Here is a 19,491-nt window from a genome sequence, read left to right as displayed (position 1 = left end):
CCTGCAATAAATCGGTAATAAGTCAATCAAGTGTAAATATTAACTTTCATTCAGTGTTTTTTTTATTATTATTAATATCAATAAATTCAGTGAATTTTGACTAATGTATAAACTTATTTGTTAGACGGATGCAAACTTCAAAGTTATTGGATATAAGATCTTTGGTCAGTACTCAACGTTACTGTTTTCTGGAAATGTGATCGCATTATCATCTCAAACTACAGCACATAAACTGATGTCGAATTGACCAATCACAGACATGAATAGATAATAATATGTGATTTATTTGTATAAATTATTTTTATTTTTAAAAATTATATATACCTATTAAAATATTAAATTATTTTACATAATTATCATTACTTTTTAAAAAATATTGTGACACTGCATTTTCATTATATATATTTCTCTAATAATTTATAATGAAAATATTGTGTACATTTTTCTTGTAACTAATAATTAATTGTTAGTAACAATTTTGACCCAAATATTAACATTATTCGAACTATAATAATCATTTTTCCGACACAAAAAAATTGGCAATTTGATAAAATAATTATACAATTTTAATATTACTTGCATTTAATTTATGTTGCTAATATATTGCTGTTTTTATAGGGATTGTTATTATTTTTATATTAATAAAAAAGTTGAATCACATTAAATTCGATCCGAGTGCATCGCCCACCAGACCCCCAAACCACGTGCTTCAACGGCTTCCCTGCTTGCAATCATCTTCCGTCTATTTATATCCACGCCATATATACATTGGCCTCCGCTCAAGCAATAGCAGTCATAGCACACAAACACACGCAGAAATACGTAAAAACATGGGCAGTTTGTCTCATCATGAGCCCAATCATGCAACTGTGAAAAACATGCATATTTTCATGGTTTCTTTTCCAGGGCAAGGTCACATAACTCCACTTCTCCGGTTGGGCAAGCGGCTAGCCAATTTCGGCATGTTTATCTCCATTGCTACCCCTGAACTCGCTGGCGTATCCATCAAGAAAGCCAATGCAATTACCGACGACGAGCCCACCCCATGTGGCCGCGGCATGATACGGTTCGAGTTCTTTGATGACGGCTGGGACTTCAACCACCCTAACCGGGACGACATTGACTCCTACATCGCCCAGTTGGAGCGGGTGGGTCGAGAGATACTCCCCCAGATGATTCAGCGACAGGCAGAAAAGGGCCGACCCGTTTCATGCTTAATCAATAACCCCTTCATTCCATGGGTTTCTGACGTTGCTGAGAGTCTTGGAATCCCAAGTGCAATGCTTTGGGTCCAGTCTTGTACTTGTTTCTCTGCTTATTATCATTATTTCAACAGACTCGTGCCTTTTCCTAGTGAGGAAGAACCAGAAATTGATGTCCAGTTACCTCACGTGCCTTTGTTGAAGCACGATGAAATTCCTAGTTTCTTGCACCCTAGCACCCCCTACCCTTTCTTGCGGAGGGCTATTTTGGGTCAGTTCAAGAACTTGTCCAAGCCATGTTGCATATTAATGGACACGTTTCAAGAACTGGAGCATGAAACCATCGAATACATGTCCAAAATCGGTCGCCCAATCAAGACTATAGGCCCACTCTGCAACGAACTCAAGAGCAACAATGATACCACTCCTCCAGATTCAAATGCGATTCGTGCTGATTTTTATGCACCAGATAGCTGTTTGGAGTGGCTGGACTCGAAACCCCCACATTCGGTGGTGTACATTTCGTTTGGCAGTATTGTATATTTGAAGCAAGAGCAAGTGGACGAGATCGCCCACGGGCTTCTGAGCTCCGAAGTGTCGTTTCTATGGGTTGTGAGGCCGCCGGCGAAGGAACTGAAAGCGGAGACGCATGTTTTACCGGGAGGGTTTTTGGAGAAAGTTGGTGATAGGGGGAAGATAGTGGAGTGGAGCCCACAAGAGAAGGTGCTGGAACACCCCTCCACCGCCTGTTTCGTGACGCACTGCGGCTGGAACTCGACAATGGAGGCACTGGCGAGCGGCGTCCCGGTGGTCGCTTTTCCTCAGTGGGGAGACCAGGTTACAAATGCCAAGTTCATGGTTGATGTTTTCAAGGTTGGGATTAGGCTGTGTAGGGGTGAAGCTGAGGTGAGGATTGTACCTCGGGAAGAGGTGGAGAAGTGTTTCAGGGCAGCGACTAGCGGCCCCGAGGCAGCGGAGATGAAGCAGAATGCGGTCAAGTGGAAGAAAGCGGCGGCAGCGGCGGTGGTGGAGGGTGGTTCCTCGTATAAGAACATGTGCGATTTTGTCGATGAGGTTGCCAGACTGGTAGCGACAAAATCATGAAATTGTCCTTCTAAGTTGATTGAAATTTAGTTCAACTATATTTCTATGTATTTGCAGGTGTGATTGTTTTCTACTGTTGGTGGTCACTATCTGCCTCTGAAATGAATGTATTGCCACTTGTCACTGAATTTAATCATTTTGAATATAATGAATAAAACTTTATTTATTTTCTTTTATACTACCTAACATTTATATATATATATATATATATATCTCCAATATTAGCATTTGATTTTTTTGTTCATTAACATTTTGCAAATATCAAATCACACCTTTCTTTATAAATTAAGGTCGTGATTGCTTGTAGGATAATCTCATTCGAGTTGGAAAAGGGTTTGTTTGATTAGCAACACAAAATATAATTTTTTGCTACAATTAATTATTATAATTAAAAATTTATATATAAAAAATTAATTAATTACAACTCTACAATGACCAGTGATGTGTACAAAAATAAGTTAGTAAAAAAAAAACTAGCCCAAAATAGAATAAAGAACTGAGACCTCCCAAATCATATCTAACATAAGTGACATTATCTTTTTGATTAAAAAAAATGTAGTAATATGGATATATCTCCTGTGACCCCTCACAGAATTTTCTGCAAACATACATCACATTTCCAAATGTTCCGTCGAACTCCTCTCAAAGAAATATTCGGCCCAAGGAACCAAAGCAAAACCAAACATTGCCTAAACTCTTCTCTTGAATACTCATATTGATCTTCGAGTGCATTTTTATGTTATTTACGATGTTTTAAGGATGTCTCTAGAATTAAAGAATTCTGAACATCATGCAAGAAGTTTATTTGTATGTTCTTGAAAAACATATGAACACTCACACACTACTAGTGTGCGCGACTCCTGATTCGAATTAGTTACAGTTACAAATATGTATATACAATACAAGAAAGGAGAGGTGACGCTGTAAATGTACAAGACAACACGGGGTGGGAGCATGTACATAAGCAGTCAATAGCTGCTAGATCTTCCCAGGGAGCTGAAAAATGCAAGCATACTGTCATAAACATCTTCCTTCGATTTTACACTCAGAAGGAAATCTATATGACCGTAATTATCAAGATAAAGCAAATTTGGCTTCGATGGCAATTCCTTGAGAGTATGTTTCACATCAGAAACATCTGCTAATGCATCATTGCCTCCATAACCCATCCATATTGGCAACGAACTGGGAATGGAGCTGAGTTCAAACACTGGTGGCTCTAATTGGCTGTAATACCTCATGTTTTTCCACATTCCGTAGTCATACATTGCAAATGTACCTTTGCGGATCACTGACAAACACAGTTATTTAGAACATCGCTGTAGGAAATACAAACTAAAAGAGACGTCATATATGGCATGTGCATTCATGCACCAGAACGTTACAAACATTAGAACCAAGTGCCTAAACACTCTTTTAGTGTTTCATCAATTTGAGAATAGGAAGGCTACAAGTTGCAATTGGTTTTGGAGCAACAATTCGCAAAAACATATAAGGAGCAGAAAGAGCATACTCTGGAAGAGATGATGCAAGTTCTTGGAGGATGTTGGGTGGGGCTCAAATTCGAGATAGGAATCAATTCGAGAGTTGTTGAAGCAGCAATTCTTGCCTGCAAATTAGAACAGATTCATCAAGTACCAAAACATTTTAAGCAGTGTACAGGGCAATTCACATCTCACTTCAGAACAGTAAAAAAAAGCATTTATTGGGCACATAAAAAATCAACGACCAGGACCCAGCATTAATACTTGTCAGTGGAGGTTGAGGACATGCGGGTTTAAATCCACACCTCCTACCCCTTTTAAGATGAAATTTCATATTGACCCATAAAAGTACGTATTCTTTCAGGAACCAATCTTAATTTCTCATTAAGCTACCAAAAGGAATTGGTATTTGCTGATAAAATAGTTGTTACTTTCAGACTTTAGAGGAACGGCGAACAAGACACACCTCCTAATACTAAGGACTACCTGATACAAAGAAAAACCTTGAGACCTAATAAACAGGGCCAGAAAAGATTTGTCAAAATGCAGTAGAATGGGCATACTTATATGGTAAAATCCATTTTACTGAAACTATGCTTTGCTGCCAAGTGTCTCCTAGATCTTTCCATTGCATCACTTTAACCCTTTCATGGTTTGCATATAAGTAACCTGGTCGTGGTGTTAACAAATTATTTGGAACAGGGTCGTGGGAAATTAAACTAAGCTTTTCTGCACACCTCAAAGCATCTATCAGGACCATCATTCTTTCCCCCTCACATTTTAAATGGTAAAGACCTCTTTGTGACTGTATTCCACAACCAGACCCGTTTGATTACTAGATTCACCATCAGTATACTATCTATCCAACAAACATAGAACTTCTGTGAAACACTAGTTGGACTTCATCTTCACTTCTTCCAATCATTCTCACCTAACAAACAGCACCTGCATCCTAGAGGAACGAACCAGAACCTGAAGAAAAATTAATTAAATTTGAGAACCTGTAATAGATGTAAGCAAGTCACCACACTCCACGTGTCCATCACACATTATATCCATGATGCGAGTGCCCAAGTTACTGAAAATATAAGATGAACAAATGGAAGATTAGAGAAGAGCTAAAAATAGGTAATGGATTGACAATATAAAGGTGCTGTGAAACCTTTTGAAATTGAGTTCGTGAATGCCCATTGCAAGAATTACCTAGAAACAAAAAATTGTTTTCAGTATAGAGGTACCTCCAATCAGGAAAATCTAGAAAAAGCGCTGCACAGACCTCGTCAAGATGCAATTTGACTAATCTAAGAACAAATTGAGCAGTGATGTGTCCCAAATATGATATAGGACAAAGAAGTGCAGCAGCTTCAACCATTTTTACTAAATCTGGTTGGGTGAAGGCAGCAAGAGACATAATTGTTCCCTGTCAAAGTGCAAAAGAAGCACATATAAGCATTCAACAGAACATCTATTACATGAAAATTTTGACCTATCATGGGATTGAAGACCTGTGAATGTCCAACAACAAATACTTTGGAGTTTGTAACTGAATATATGTAACGGATCATTTCACCCAGATCATAAAGAGCCAGCTCTTGCCAGCTCCAATCCCAGAATTTCTGAAGCAAAGGCAAAGAAAAAGTAGATGTCATTTCCAATTTCAATGATAACTGAAAGGCTTGAGTGTAAAGAATAGAACCACATGCAATAGAACAATATCTTTGCATGGTAATTTCTCATTAAATGATAAAAGTCCTTTAGACATAACAGATAACAGTTTGCAGGCTTTAAGACGTACGAACAACTAAAGATGTCAAACTCACAGTGTCACACGTTGAACAAATTTAATCAAGCTTTGCACTCTCGAACACCAATCCCCAGGATATGTTCAAAAAATATCTGGGATAAAGAAACTACTTAACATGTTCACTTGTTCATACTTTGATTCATAGACCACCCCGGGTACAAACAGACGAAATGAATATCGCATATCATTATGGAAGTTAGAGCGTGGGCTTGTGCGGTGAAGCTCCCATCAGCTAACTTTAAAAAAAATAACTAGGAAAGTAGATTGATCATTTTATGGGTCCAAAACCATGGATATAACACTTGAAATCTTGTATTATCAAAAAGCAAGAGAAAGCGAGAGGGGACTTAAACCACGGCATGACAATGAAAATCCAAGCTTCAATGAAGGACCACAACCAACTAGATTTTGTTGTTACCATCTTTTGGTCATTGAAAACTTAAAAACTAAAGGAATAAATGTTCACCTTATCTTTCTCCGAGAGAGACACATGGCCATGGCTCCATCGAGTCCCACGCACATTACCAACCCAAACATCAAAACCATGGTCAGCAAGGATAAAGCCAAGTGATTGATTTGGCGAATCCATGAACCATGCATCGCCTGCCTGTTTTCATTATTAGATGTGCAAATGAGTATAGAAAGGAAAGGTCAGAAAATAAAACTCACTTAATGGTTCACAATTTCATGAACAATTAAATACAACATTGTCAGTTTTCCATAACATCTCAGTGCAGGAGTAGCATGGCTTGCAACAAATAGAAAAAGCAATCATTCCAAGTGAAATGAACATGAATAACCTACCCCAGAACAAAAGAGGATAAGGAGCAGCTATTTTCAATTCGAGGAGAACTAATGAACTCTTATCATTTCCAAGAAAGAGGTGCTTCATCGTCATGGAATTTAGTGGTTCTACTACAAATTTATGATCCAGAAATAGAAAGTGAAGAGCAGAGTGACTATATCTGTGCTCAAAATACCATTACATTCATGTTCATTGGAAAAATAAAATCACTAATATAGTTCCCCTTCGGACCTTCTTGATATTCTAAAGCATAAATACACCTCCTCTGCCAATAAACGCACTACATGAGTTAGGTTCAACAATATAGTTAAGTCTAACATGTCATGGAAAACGAAAAACAATGAAAAGATGGAGAACCCATGTACATATAGTCTCCATGTATAGGCATGTTCTATCCACACTAACCAAAAAATTGGGAAATATTTTACCATAAAAAGCCCATGAATTAGCAAAACCGGAGGGCCCCTTGGCTGAACAGCACCAGAAGAAGAGGAAACTCGTTGAAGGCCCAACACGTATCCATCTTTGGTGTGAGTCTACAAAAATTGGTCACATACACACTACTTTATTAGCTAACACTTCAACAAAGAAACGGTCTAGAACAAACCTAAATAGAGGATGATCCCTACTGAACACTATTGATGCAGGTAGATACCGAAATCACGAGACAAAATAGTAGGTTTTTCGAATTCGTGGATTAAACAAGTTCTTCCTAACTATGAATTTCCAAGCTTATATCAAGCTATAATGAAGGAAATACGCAGCATCCAATGTCAATTAAACTTTGACAGTGAATTGCTGAAATATCTGAAGAGGGCCATTACAATGTGTTCGGAGCAGGGGAATCCAGAAGGCTCGATGACGGAAGCGCAAAGACTGGCTGTAGGCGACTTGCGCCGGAGGTTGGACACGGCAATGAAGTCTTCGGTGGAACCGACGGCGGTAGATAGAAGGAACGAGATAACAAGGAACCCCGTAACGGCAATCACCGTCGCCGAGAATTCCATCAGAGCGCGAGAATATCCTGCAACGACCAGTCCAAACAGTTGGAGTGTGTTCGGATGATCTAGTAAATTATCTGTTCCATTTGTCTCGTTGTGACTTGTGGGTTAGCAAATTAGGTTACTCGCAGCGTCGGCGCTTGCAATAAACGCGATACAGGTAGAGGACGGAGAGAATATCCCCACAATTGGGCCGTACCTTTTAATATTGTGATTATCGGCCCATTTTTATTGTTCGAATTACGAAATGTTTTCCTGGGTTTCGAGTTGGGCTTCGATCCACTTCAGTTTAGGTGGGCCCAAATTAATGAAGCTTTATATTTTTGAACTTTCATAAATATTTGTCTTGCATTTAATTTTTTTTTGCTTTATTTTTTTTTTTTTTTGGTAAATATAAGTTTTATTATTAAACAAGATCGTACAATACTCAACTGATAGTTTCTTCCTCGACATGCCAAGGGATACGCTATAATCTATATAACGCACATGAACTAACAGAATGAAATAAATTAACATTGATAATCCTTTGTCTAATATCTTCCACAATGATAGTGGCTATAATGCTCGGTGGTCGCTCCGTATGCTCAAAGCGTCTCAAGTTTCGTTCTCTCCAAATGTGGTAAATGCAAGCAGCAAGGAGTGCACGATAAGCCAAGTTAATGATATGTTTTTCTCTCCATTTCCTTGCAGTCCACTCAACGTCCCGTGGCCATTCTCTATTAGGGCATTCAAACCAAACAATTCGTCGAATCGCTGTCAGGCATCTTCTGGCATAACGACATCAAAATAATAAATGAGTATGTGTATCTATTACGCTCTCATCACATAATATACAAGAGCATAGATATGATAGCCATGATTTATTTTTTATATATAAGATGTTTTTGGTTAATGAAACGTGAATAAAATAAGAATGTAATTCTAGAAAAATTTCTGATTTTTAAATTTAGTGAATATTAAATTTAATAAGTTATTATCCCCACATATTTACTTTAATTCTAGTCGATCATGTCCAAGAATTGAATAAACAAATAAGTTATATTTTTTTAATGATTTTTTTTTTTGCTTCATTTTCTTTTTATGAAAGAATGTCATTGAAAGCATACCATTTTTTGTTCCTTTATTTTCTTATTCTATTTTATTGTCCATACATTTTATAAGAAAAAAATGAACAGCAAAATGAGATGAAAAGGAATTATTAGAGAAAGGTACTTAAAAGAGCCATAGGATCTTCTATTTCATCTCCTATTGTTTCTCTGGATAATTTTCATGTGGATAATCTTAATTGAGAAAAAATATGTTGTAGAAATTATGGGACAAGAGAGAAAAAATTAAAAAAGTTGATCCAAACAAAAAATTAGAAAAAAATAAAAATCTATGTCAAGAGATAGAAAATATTAGGAGATACATATTATTTTTTGTCACTACAACAAAATAGAAAATTATCGATAAAAAAATAATTATTCAAAATTTTATTATTATCACTAATTATATTTATTTAGTGGTAAGAATTATTATTTTTATCATATATAATAATGAATTTTAAAGTTTTAGTGAAGATTATTATTTTATAAAATTGTAATTAGTTTCTAATTGAAAAAATTAACTCTTGTACTAGTTCACTAACTCTTGAGAGAGTTAATTTAGTGAACTAAAAAATAACGCCAAGAGAGGTAGTACATTTCGTGGAGTGGTAATATACAGTTATCTTAGTGAACTAGTGGAGATAATTATTTTGTAAAAATTATTATTTAACTTTAGAAAATGCATTTTAAACAAATTTAAAAAAATATCACATCAACTATAATTATTATATTTTTTTATCTCATAATTAATTATGTATTAGAAAAATATTGATTATACTAAAAAAATAATAATTATTTTATATTATTATATTTCTTTCAGTATCGCGTATTATTATTAAAAATATATTTAAGTAATTTAGTATCATTATTAGTGAAAATATTAATGAATACGTGAATGTAGCTTTTAAAACATTATAACATATTTAATATTTTGTAATTGTTGTAAATACAAATTTTGTATTTTTGGCAAGAGAATATCATCTAACTATGAGAATTAAGACGTCATTTGTTATTGGACCTAGTCAAGTATTTTCCAAACACAACCATATGACAATCATCTACAGAAGCAATAGAAAATTAAATAGAAAAATGAAATAGAGGATTACTTAAAAGAGTAATTTATGAGCATAGTGTTATTATTCATCCTTTTATTTTAATTTTTTAATTTACACAAATATTTATTTAATTGCTATATTTAGCTTTGTAATCCGTCCACAGTTCGTTCACGGACTTCCCAAGCAACTCTTGGAAGAACCCGTCGCTATACCCGTCCCTCATCTTCTTGTTGAGCTCAGCCACGAATGTCCCACTCCTCAGCCCGTCGCAGTAATCCAGGAACCTGGCTGTTACGTCGTAGCCTTGATCCCACCGGTCTCCCTGCCCTGCCTTCACCCAGTGGCTCGGCGCGTAGCCTGCCTTCAACCGAACAAAGTCTGCTATTCCCTCAATCAGGCCCCCCGGCGTTTGCCCGTTGCCGTTCCACTGCCAGATGTGCGTCATTTCGTGGTACAGGACTCCGGTGAACTCCGTTTTCACGTCGCCGGTGTAACCTTGAATGTACCTGGACGTAGTTGTTGGGAATTTTGGCTGTACGTACTTTGAAAAATAATTATAAAGCTAGCTAGCTAGCTTATAGGGCTGGATTGTAATTATTGTTGAAATATTATTCAACTTCGTCATTATAATTTTTTCAATAAATTAAAAAATAAATTTAAGTTTTCACTGAACTATGTATTATTAAACTATCACCACTAGTAAAAAAAAATTAAAATGATTATCACTAGTTTATATTCTTATATAAAGAAATGGGTTCTAAATTTTTTATAAAATTCGAACTCATTATATTTAAAAAAAAAAAAAAAAGGTGAAAAATTGTAGAGATGGAAGGAGTACATACCTGGCACTGACATGGATTTCGTTATTGCTAGCATAGGCAACACCATCCATGTCATCAATGAACAGGCTAACTCTCTCAACGCTTTTCCTGTCGGAGGGGTTGTTCTGCTGGAAGATCCCCCATATGAAGGTCGTGGCTGCGTTCATGGCTTCGCGGGTGTACTGGGCGCCGATGTCGGTGTCGAACCGGGCACCAAGGGGAGTGTTGGCAGCGGTGTTAGTGACGCTGTACTCGACGGCGGAGCTGCCTTCCATGGCTGATAATATTGCCAAGGCAGAAAGCATAACAAACACTAAGATTGCCATTTTATGACAAAGACTGAATTCGTCTTTAGTTGTTGTTTGCTTGGAATTGCATTTTCTTGCATATTTATATAGGGCGTCGGCCATGGGGATGATTTGATGTTAGAAGCTTATTGCTTGACCAATTCAACGGGGGACAGCACGAGGAAAGTCGTCCTTCGCTTTAAAAATTAATCATATGCAATTATGAAAACAATATTACTTATGTTTGGGGTTTTCATGTATTTTTAAAATGATTTAATGTATATTTGAAATGCATAATTTGATTTGTAGAATTTAATAAGAATTATTTATCAATTATTACATGTATTGTTAATTATACACAATAAAAATTGATATGAAACACGTTTTAGTTCATTTTTAATATTTTTAAATAATTGATATACACTCCTCAAAATGTATTCATTTTCCAAAATCAATAAAAAGAAAAAACTTACAAAAACAGCACAAAACAAAAGCATTCAATGTTTCCTTAAAAATATATGGATAGTCCTAAATTAACCTTAACATATTGTTATTACATTCAATGTGCAATATATTTATATTTTTGAATCAATTACATATATATATATATATATATAGTCTGGAAATTCTTGCCCGAATTCAACTCGTGCAAACATGAACCAATTATATTTGCACTTGTAATGTAATTGGTGTACAATTTATGAAAAGTGACTAATCATAAAGCAATTGTATTACACTTGCTCTGTAATTGGATTGATTTGCCAAATCAGGTCCAGATAAAAAAATTTCATATATAATTTTCTTTGAATTTTTTTTCTTAAAAGAATATAACGATAGTTTTGAATCAACTAACATACTATTGTGACCACATTCGATAAGCAATACATCAATATTTATAAATAAACCAACAAATTCAAAATAAAAAAAAAATCAACATACTACTATTAAAAATAGATTGAATAACAAATTCAAAGTAAACAAAGAAACAACGTATTATTATTAAAAGCAGACCTCACAACCTCTTAATCGTGAGACCACAACCTCACTACTGAAACAAGGAATTATTTGTAGTTTTCATTCAACTACTACTCAATCCAAATCCAAATTAGCGATTTTAAAAATTTAAAAGGAATTAGAGCTACATGAAAACGATTTTCTTGTTCTACTAAATGTGTGCTGTTTTTCAGTTGCTCTTCTGATACACGCTTTCTTAACCTTTTGAATTTTGCAGACAAAAAGGAAAATGTAGGTGCGACTACAGACGGCATTGATTATTAAAGAGACACATAAATGACTTCTAGAAGCCAAAAGAATTGACGAAAAAATACGACGTAGTCCTCATAACCAACCTAAAAACGTTAAATAGTCACGCAATTTTGTCTTAAAATTTTGCAGTTCCCTCCAATTTAAATTATTCCAAGTTCAAATAAGATTAAAGTTAATTTTGAGTATTCTTTTTTGTTATTCTAAAAAGTATAGTTAGAATTAATTTTTTTAAAAAATACTTTCGATATTGTTACTTATTGATTTTGATACGTGCTGAAATAGCAGGGATCCAACAAGTTTGGACCTTCGTTTTGAGGTTGGGCAGAGATAAAAGAACTTGAGAAAAAAAAACCTACAAAATAACACGTTAGTACGCCGATACTCAAGTTAGTATCGAATTTACGAGAAAATAATTATAAGAAATAAATCATAATTAGAAATCGTGGTATAGTGATCAGTTGCGTGAGAGAAATAATGCTAAGAGTGTAATCAGGGTGCAGGGAAGAGTGTGACAACAATATTCTAGCGTCTAGAAGGTGTCTCTCGTTTGGGATCAAACCTGTATTTATAGGGGTGTTCCCCTTCGGCAGGACTCTGCACGTTTTCTTTAATCTCGAGATGAGTGGATATGAGTTGTTAAGATAAGTTATAATCTGATCTTATTTTTAACTAATCTAGTTGGGAAGTATATTTTCGAGTTGAGGCGGATTATTTGTTGTTGAGGGCTCCTTGTCAACAAAAAGTCTTTTTGCTCCAGGAGTTTAGGGCTGTAAAGGGACTTCCCTTGAAATGTGTCTTTCATGTTGGCCAAATGTCATGTGTGGTAATTTAGGTGGACGCCATGTGTGGAAGACTGGGTGCGGCCTCAATCTAATCATCATCATTGGGCCAGATTCTTGAGTAGCTTGGGCTCTTCTCCTCGTACAGGTTGTGTGTCTAATGGGGGAGAACTTGAACTTTTATTTCTCCTTATAATGCAATGAATTTATTAGACTGTTGAAAATATTTTTTTTCCTTGGGTTGAATTTTTTTGGATCATACACATTATATTTATTTTATTAGAAGTGTTAATTTGCGAATTCTTTATATTTATATGCCATTTATATGTATGTGGTTGCCCTTGTGCATAGTTCTAGTAGCAAGACAAATTATTATTATTACTAGTGATATTTTTGACAACGACGTCGTAGCAGGACTAATTTTATTTCTATGGTATAGACTTTAAAATACGTTGACCCAAGATACCGCTTGACTCTAGGCCGGCTGGAAAATTATATACAATCTTTTTCAATAGGTCCACAAATTTGCCTACCGAGAGATACTGTTTAAAGTGGATTAAATTTTTTATTTTAAATTTTATTATTTTATTTTATTTTAATTAATACATACAATTTTTTTTGTATATAAAAATTATATTATTTATTTTATTTTAAAAGTTATATGCATAATATATATTTATTTAGTGAAATAAAAGATGTAAGAGAATTTGAAATTGAAAATCTGATTCATATTTAAGAGACCCTTTGTGTCAAAGGATTAGTTTAAATTTGTTTTTAAATTGTTCTCAATTGTACTCTTTAATTGAATTGATTTTCAAACTTTCTATTTTAAAATTTACGTATATCTTTATTTAATTTCAAGATGCTAAATATTTTTCAATGGACATGATCGTTCTGCACACTTCTCATAAATATTTTCTGATATTCCACAAAATTAATCTTATAAATTATAATAATGTAAATTCTTAATTCTTATATGTACTAAAATCGACCAAGTATTAGTCAAAGAAGACAATTAAACTTCAGAGAAAATTGACCAATACTCATTATTTTTTCTGAAATAAGTATCCACTATCCATTGGCTCCTATGACTCCGTCAAGAAATCTATTTTTATATGTATTTGTCTAAATCGTTTTCAATGTACACTGAGAATTTATAATCCCAATTCTTTAGCTTTATTTGGAATTATTTTTTTTATTTTTATAGAAGTCATCAATTACGTCCTCTAATCATAATATGTATATCAAGACATTAAAATTTTTAATTAATTAAATTAAATACATCAACAAAAGCAAAAAATATGTATAGTGAAAAATTATAGCAAATACGTACATAATAAACATAGAGTCTACCGTATATAAAAATAACATATAATATCCATATAAATGAACTTTTTATCGTATGAAAACTTCTGAACCATCAGCTTTATCATTGAGAATTGATGTCATTGATAAAATATTTTTAAGATACTCCATATTTTTCAATTGGGCGCGCGCGCGCACACATACATATATATATATGGTAAAATATTTTTGTAATCGCTTAAAATAAAGATAGAATCTGTTTTGGTACTACAACTATGACATGTATCGCTTTTAGTTCGATAAAATTCAGAATCACATATTTTTAATCCAAAAAATGTACTTGGCTTAGGACCCAGATTTTGGAGATGGATCACAACTTGTATTTCAAATTTGTGCATTTTCAGATATCCCTTTTTCTGGGAGTTTCGGGAGGATACAAAACGCCATCGGAGTGAATACATGATGCAGGTCACACAATCGGGGTCGAATCGTCGGATCTTGAAACTATGAGGTTGGGTTGCAGAACTCTCCGTCAGCCCCTGGGGGGGAGGGTCTGGTTGCCCGACCACTGAAATATGTGAGCTATTCATGGTACATTAAGGACGTGAACCAGAATCGGGCCCTGCCTGGCGGGTAGGACTGTATGACTTGAGCGCTGATGTTTATGTTGAAGTCGCCGTTTGTATAAGCCTCTGCCCCGTGAAGTTGGAGATGAACACGTTTAGGACCGGAATGTTTTTTTCGTTCGGAGTGGGAATGTTGTTTGAAGAGGTTCCATATGAACTGGTTGTAGTTGACATTGTTTGCAAGGTGTAAGGGATCCCAATTTCCCTGTCGAACTGGAGGCCGCGGGGGTGGTTGCGAGCGTTGTTGGTGACCATTATTTGACTGCAAGAATGCCTTGTAGTAGAGAGGAGGGAATTACGAGAAGAGAGGTAAAGATAGAGGCATTTCTTCTCCCCATGATGTTGGACAGTTTAAGTTTCTTTTGTCCACTTAAGAGTTTGTGCGTAAGACTATATAACTTTCTTGCAACATTGTGTGTACATGCTTTGGCCGTTCAGGTTATATTTAAGAGGTAAACATATATGTTGCGTATAATATAATGTTGGAATTTTGGTTTCACTGCTTTTCACCTCCACCACGCTGATGGTTACGGTCAAAAGATTTCGGACAGTCAAATAGGAAAAAGATTGTGAATGATTTGTATTAAAAATAACTTAAATATTAAAGTTCCTGTATCGTGTGTGCGTAATATTGCAATAAATGACATAAAGAAGACATGGGTGCAAAAGGATCAGAGGTGGTACTTGACCTTATAATTTGGTTTCGTGTGGGATGAATTTAATTAATTATAAGATTCTAAATTATCCTTCTTAATTGTGTGGATTCGAAAATTTAGTTCAAAATAAATTCAATTGAATCAAATTATACACTCAGGATCCTTTTGCACCCCTCCCCCCTCCCCTTTCCTCCCGGCACACCTCCCTCCTCCCCTTCCCTCCCCCTGCCGCCCATTTAGGCGATGTCGGCCGCTCAGATTTGGACAATCGGCGTCGCTCAGGGTGAGGAGGGCGCTGACCTTCCTCTTTAGCAGCGGCGTCGTCGTCGACACCGCCGCGGCTGTTTTTTTTTAAATTATATATAAAATTAATTTTAATTTAATTAAAATAATATTTTATTATATAAATAATTAAGTAATTATTATATAAAAGAATATTTTATTATTAATAGAAATATATAATATTTTAATTAAATTATATAAAATAATATTTAATTATTAAATTCATATATAATATTATATATTAAATGTGAGAGAAGGGCAAAAATGTAAAAAAAAGATACTTTTATAAGAAAATCGCAGTCAAAGCGCGTGTAGCCCAATTTTTGTACGGAGGAAATTTTTTTAACTTTATTTTATATCATGGGGAGGGTATTTGATACTTTAATTTTCATAGGGGGGTTTTTAAACATTCCTATTATTACAGGGGTCTTTGAATTTTTTCCTATATAATTGTTAGCTAGCTAATTAATCTAGTACTACTATGGACTCAACAAGATTTCAATACTTCAAATGATCAAATAACACACCACCTGCGCCGGCGCTGCCAGCCGGAATATTCCCGTACTTTGCCTTATACTCACTCCACACTTGAGGCAAAGGTTTCCCCAACAACTCCTGAAAATACTCATCTTTATACACTTCCCTCATCTTGTTATTCAACTCCGGAGTAAAACCACTTCTCAAACTATCACAATACTCCAAAAACCGGGCCGTCACGCCGTACCCCTCGTCCCACCTCCCACCTTCGCCTGGCTTAGTATAACCCTCAGGATCATAGTAAGTCGACTTGATCATAACATAGTCGGCAATCCCCTCCGTTAGGCCTCCGGGCGCCGTCCCCTTGCCCGACCACTGGAAAATATGAGTCATTTCATGGTACATTAAGGAAGTGAACTCGAATTTAGCCCGGCCAGGGGGGAAGCTCGCCAGGCCTATGGCGCTGATGTTGATGTTGTCGCCGTTTGTGTAGCCGAAAGCGTCATTGAAATCGGAGATGTATACGTTTAAAATGGGGACGTTTTTTCTTTGTGAATCGGAAGGTTGTTGGAATAGTTTCCATATGAAATTGTTTATGGTTCCCATTGTCTGGAGAGTGAAGGGGACACCGATTTCGGTGTCGAAACGCATGCCGCCGGGAGTGTTGGAGGCTGTGTTGGTGACTGTATATTGAACTGCAACAATCCCTTGTAGTAGTGATGATGAGAGGAGGAGTGCATATGTGAGGAAAATGTGAAGGTTCTTTGACATGGTTGTGTGAATTCTTGGCTTGAAAATTTAGGTCTGAAACAAGGTTGTCAAGAGTGGTTTTGTTTCTAATGTTGGAATTGATGGAGTTTTGAGATGTGTTTTTCTGTTATTTATAGGGTTTGAATTATATATATTCGGATCTTTTCTCAAATCTCACCAGATTAAATGCATTAAGGAATTATGGAAATGAAAGAATCTGTTTATACGCAAACATTGAGGTGGTCTATACCATAATGCAAAACTTTGAAGTAAGAGGGAATTACTCCAATACTAACAACATTTATGTATATTGGTAAAAAATATTAACCTCCAAAGGTAAAAAAGTGATTTAACATATATGAAACACATATTAAATAAATACAACCCACCACACCATACAACTCTCCAACACTAAATATTATTTTTTAAGGGGAATCATTATTCATTGATTATGACTTTTTTCTTGTAAAAGGACCTCTTTCGAAAATCGCATTTCACCTAGAGTGTATTTGTGCTGTATGTAAAATTCTCAATTTTATCCCTTAATAAAAACCTCGACCACATCCAACATTTATATAGATATTGAATTCATGTTTTGTTTGACGTGTACCGTGATAAAGAAAATAAATGCTATTAACATCTATGGATTTATAATAACTTGCATTATGACTGTTGGATTTTCATAGTTTTTGTTTTTTTTCAGGAATATTAATATACAGTGAGACAAATATCACATATTCAATGAGATTTAAACCTAATGAATTCAAAAATTTTATGAGAGGATCTTTAACTTTAAACACTAAACTAAGATATTATTGGTGTTGGATTTGCAGTTTGTGTTTAAGGAAAAACCTAATTAAGTTAATTTTGTACGAACTTATTAATATTGGATCTTTTTATTATATACTATATATATATATATATATATGTTCAGATATAGATTTGCGCCATTTGCGAATAAAGGAATTTTTTATAATTATTTAAGTTCAAAATCGTGTGGCGTTAATATCATACTTCTAATAATTAAGATAGTATATTCATGATATTGAGACTTCACGATTAGAAAATCATGAGTTCAAATTTGACAAATCTGGGTATTAATTTATTAATATTACAATAGTTTTTCTAATGAGTCATTGATATATTTAATTAATTAGCATCGATAAATTTGAAATATATATATGGCATAGTGAAATATAATAATTTTTACATTAGAAAAAATATAATTTTTTGCCACGATTAATTACTATAACCAAAAAAAAAAAATCATGAGAAATACAAGTTAATCACATTATGGAAGAAAAAATCAAACTAAAAAAAGGAAAGGTTGAATTTCAAAAAAGGAAGGGGTTGAAGAAGGAAAGAAATAAATGAAAAACAAAAAGAATAACATTTCAATAAAGGAATATGCTATAGAGGGAAAGAAATCAATGAAAGGGGAAAGGTTGACATTTCAAAAAATGAAGGTGTTGAACAAGAAAAGAAATCAATGAAAAAGAAAAATATTAAAGAAGGAAAGAAGTTAAAGAAAGAAAGAAAATGTTGACTTCACATATTAATATAATTTCATATTAGTATAAATACCCCATTCATCGTCACGAGGGATGGAAGAGAAAAAAAAAAGAAGCTTGTAATGAATTTTATTGTAATGGTGCTGAATTGCACCCCAATTAATAAAATTTAGTTGATTTCATTTTTTGTACCATCACCACGGCTTCACAACTATCATTAGCTGTTGTCTCTGCAGGTATGATCAAAATATTAGCCATGACCAAAACTATGACAAACATTTTGGTTACGATTGAAAATCATGGCGAGTATTGATTAAACGTGGTAAAAATTAAAATTTTTTCTTTCATTTTATTTAGCCATTGTTAAACATAGTGATTTATTATGGTTGTTAAACCGTGGTCATTTATAATATAGTGAAAACTCGATTTTTTTATAGTGTCACTTAAAGAAAAAAAAAAAAAAGAAATATCATACTTAAAGTTAATGGAAAATCCATGGTACGTAAAGAGAGGTTTATCGTTCATAGATGTTCGAAGCCACAAATTAAGAATTTTGCAACGTTCAATTAATTAAATTTGATTTAAATCATGAAGTCACAAAATGTTGCACTTTGGACACACTTGAGTTAGGCAACCTGCGAAATTGGCAAACTACCTATACCTCTCCATACATAGCCTTATAATCAGCCCAGAGCTGGCCAACCGGCTTCCCCGTCAACTCCACAAAGTAATCCTCGGAGTAATTATGTCTCATCATCTTATTCAACTCGGCCACGAACCCTGATTTCAACCCATCACAATACTCCAGAAACCTCGCCGTGAAATCATATCCCTGATCCCATCTCTCACCCTGTCCGGGTTTTGCAAAGCCCGGCGGGTAATAACCCGATTTCAGGATCATGTAATCCGCTATTCCCTCCACCAGGCCTACCGGCGTGTGCCCTTCCCCGTTCCACTGGAAGACGTGGGTCATCTCGTGGTGAAGCAAGGAAGTGAATTCCCATTTCAGGTTCCCTTTGTACCCCGCTAAGTATATCGCACTCACGTTGATCATCTCTCCGTAGGTTATGCCTTCTGCGCCGTCGAACTGGTGGATGAATAGCTTCACGACTCGTACGTTCTTCCTGTTTGATCCGCTGTACTGTTGGAGTATGTCCCAGATGAAATAGTTGATTGTTTTCATTATTAAGT

General features: G+C 35.0%; 5 protein-coding genes across 6 annotated transcripts; 1 reads left to right on the top strand and 4 right to left on the bottom strand.

Moving 5' to 3' along the window:
* Positions 790–2,434, top strand: LOC105169501 (limonoid UDP-glucosyltransferase). Its single transcript, XM_011089902.2, has one exon. The coding sequence runs from the start codon at positions 831–833 to the stop codon at positions 2,304–2,306; it is 1,476 nt and encodes a 491-aa protein (XP_011088204.1). The 5' UTR covers positions 790–830; the 3' UTR covers positions 2,307–2,434.
* On the bottom strand, positions 3,095–7,557 carry LOC105169500 (triacylglycerol lipase 1). 2 transcript variants are annotated; one of them, XM_011089900.2, is made up of 9 exons: positions 7,224–7,552; positions 6,828–6,935; positions 6,061–6,201; positions 5,296–5,406; positions 5,067–5,210; positions 4,953–4,993; positions 4,792–4,868; positions 3,820–3,915; positions 3,095–3,597 (listed from the first exon to the last, which is right to left on the bottom strand). In XM_011089900.2, exons 1-9 carry the CDS (start codon positions 7,404–7,406, stop codon positions 3,275–3,277), a joined length of 1,224 nt encoding a protein of 407 aa, XP_011088202.1. In that variant the 5' UTR covers positions 7,407–7,552; the 3' UTR covers positions 3,095–3,274. The 2 variants fall into 2 exon arrangements, with proteins under 2 accessions (XP_011088202.1, XP_011088203.1); XM_011089901.2 differs by lacking the exon at positions 4,953–4,993 and having other exon boundaries at positions 5,029–5,210; positions 7,224–7,557.
* LOC105169499 lies at positions 9,563–10,748 on the bottom strand. The gene is made up of 2 exons (XM_011089898.2): positions 10,383–10,748; positions 9,563–10,046 (listed from the first exon to the last, which is right to left on the bottom strand). Exons 1-2 carry the CDS (start codon positions 10,685–10,687, stop codon positions 9,668–9,670), a joined length of 684 nt encoding a protein of 227 aa, XP_011088200.1. The 5' UTR covers positions 10,688–10,748; the 3' UTR covers positions 9,563–9,667.
* On the bottom strand, positions 16,004–16,869 carry LOC105169882. Its single transcript, XM_011090436.2, has one exon. The coding sequence runs from the start codon at positions 16,808–16,810 to the stop codon at positions 16,061–16,063; it is 750 nt and encodes a 249-aa protein (XP_011088738.1). The 5' UTR covers positions 16,811–16,869; the 3' UTR covers positions 16,004–16,060.
* Positions 18,800–19,483, bottom strand: LOC105169881. Its single transcript, XM_011090435.2, has one exon. It carries the CDS (start codon positions 19,481–19,483, stop codon positions 18,956–18,958), a length of 528 nt encoding a protein of 175 aa, XP_011088737.1. The 3' UTR covers positions 18,800–18,955.

The sequence above is a fragment of the Sesamum indicum genome, linkage group LG8, assembly GCF_000512975.1.
Source record: "Sesamum indicum cultivar Zhongzhi No. 13 linkage group LG8, S_indicum_v1.0, whole genome shotgun sequence".
NCBI classification, from domain to species: domain Eukaryota; kingdom Viridiplantae; phylum Streptophyta; class Magnoliopsida; order Lamiales; family Pedaliaceae; genus Sesamum; species Sesamum indicum.
Note: the sequence above shows the minus strand (reverse complement) of the source record. Positions and strands in the feature narration are given on the sequence as shown.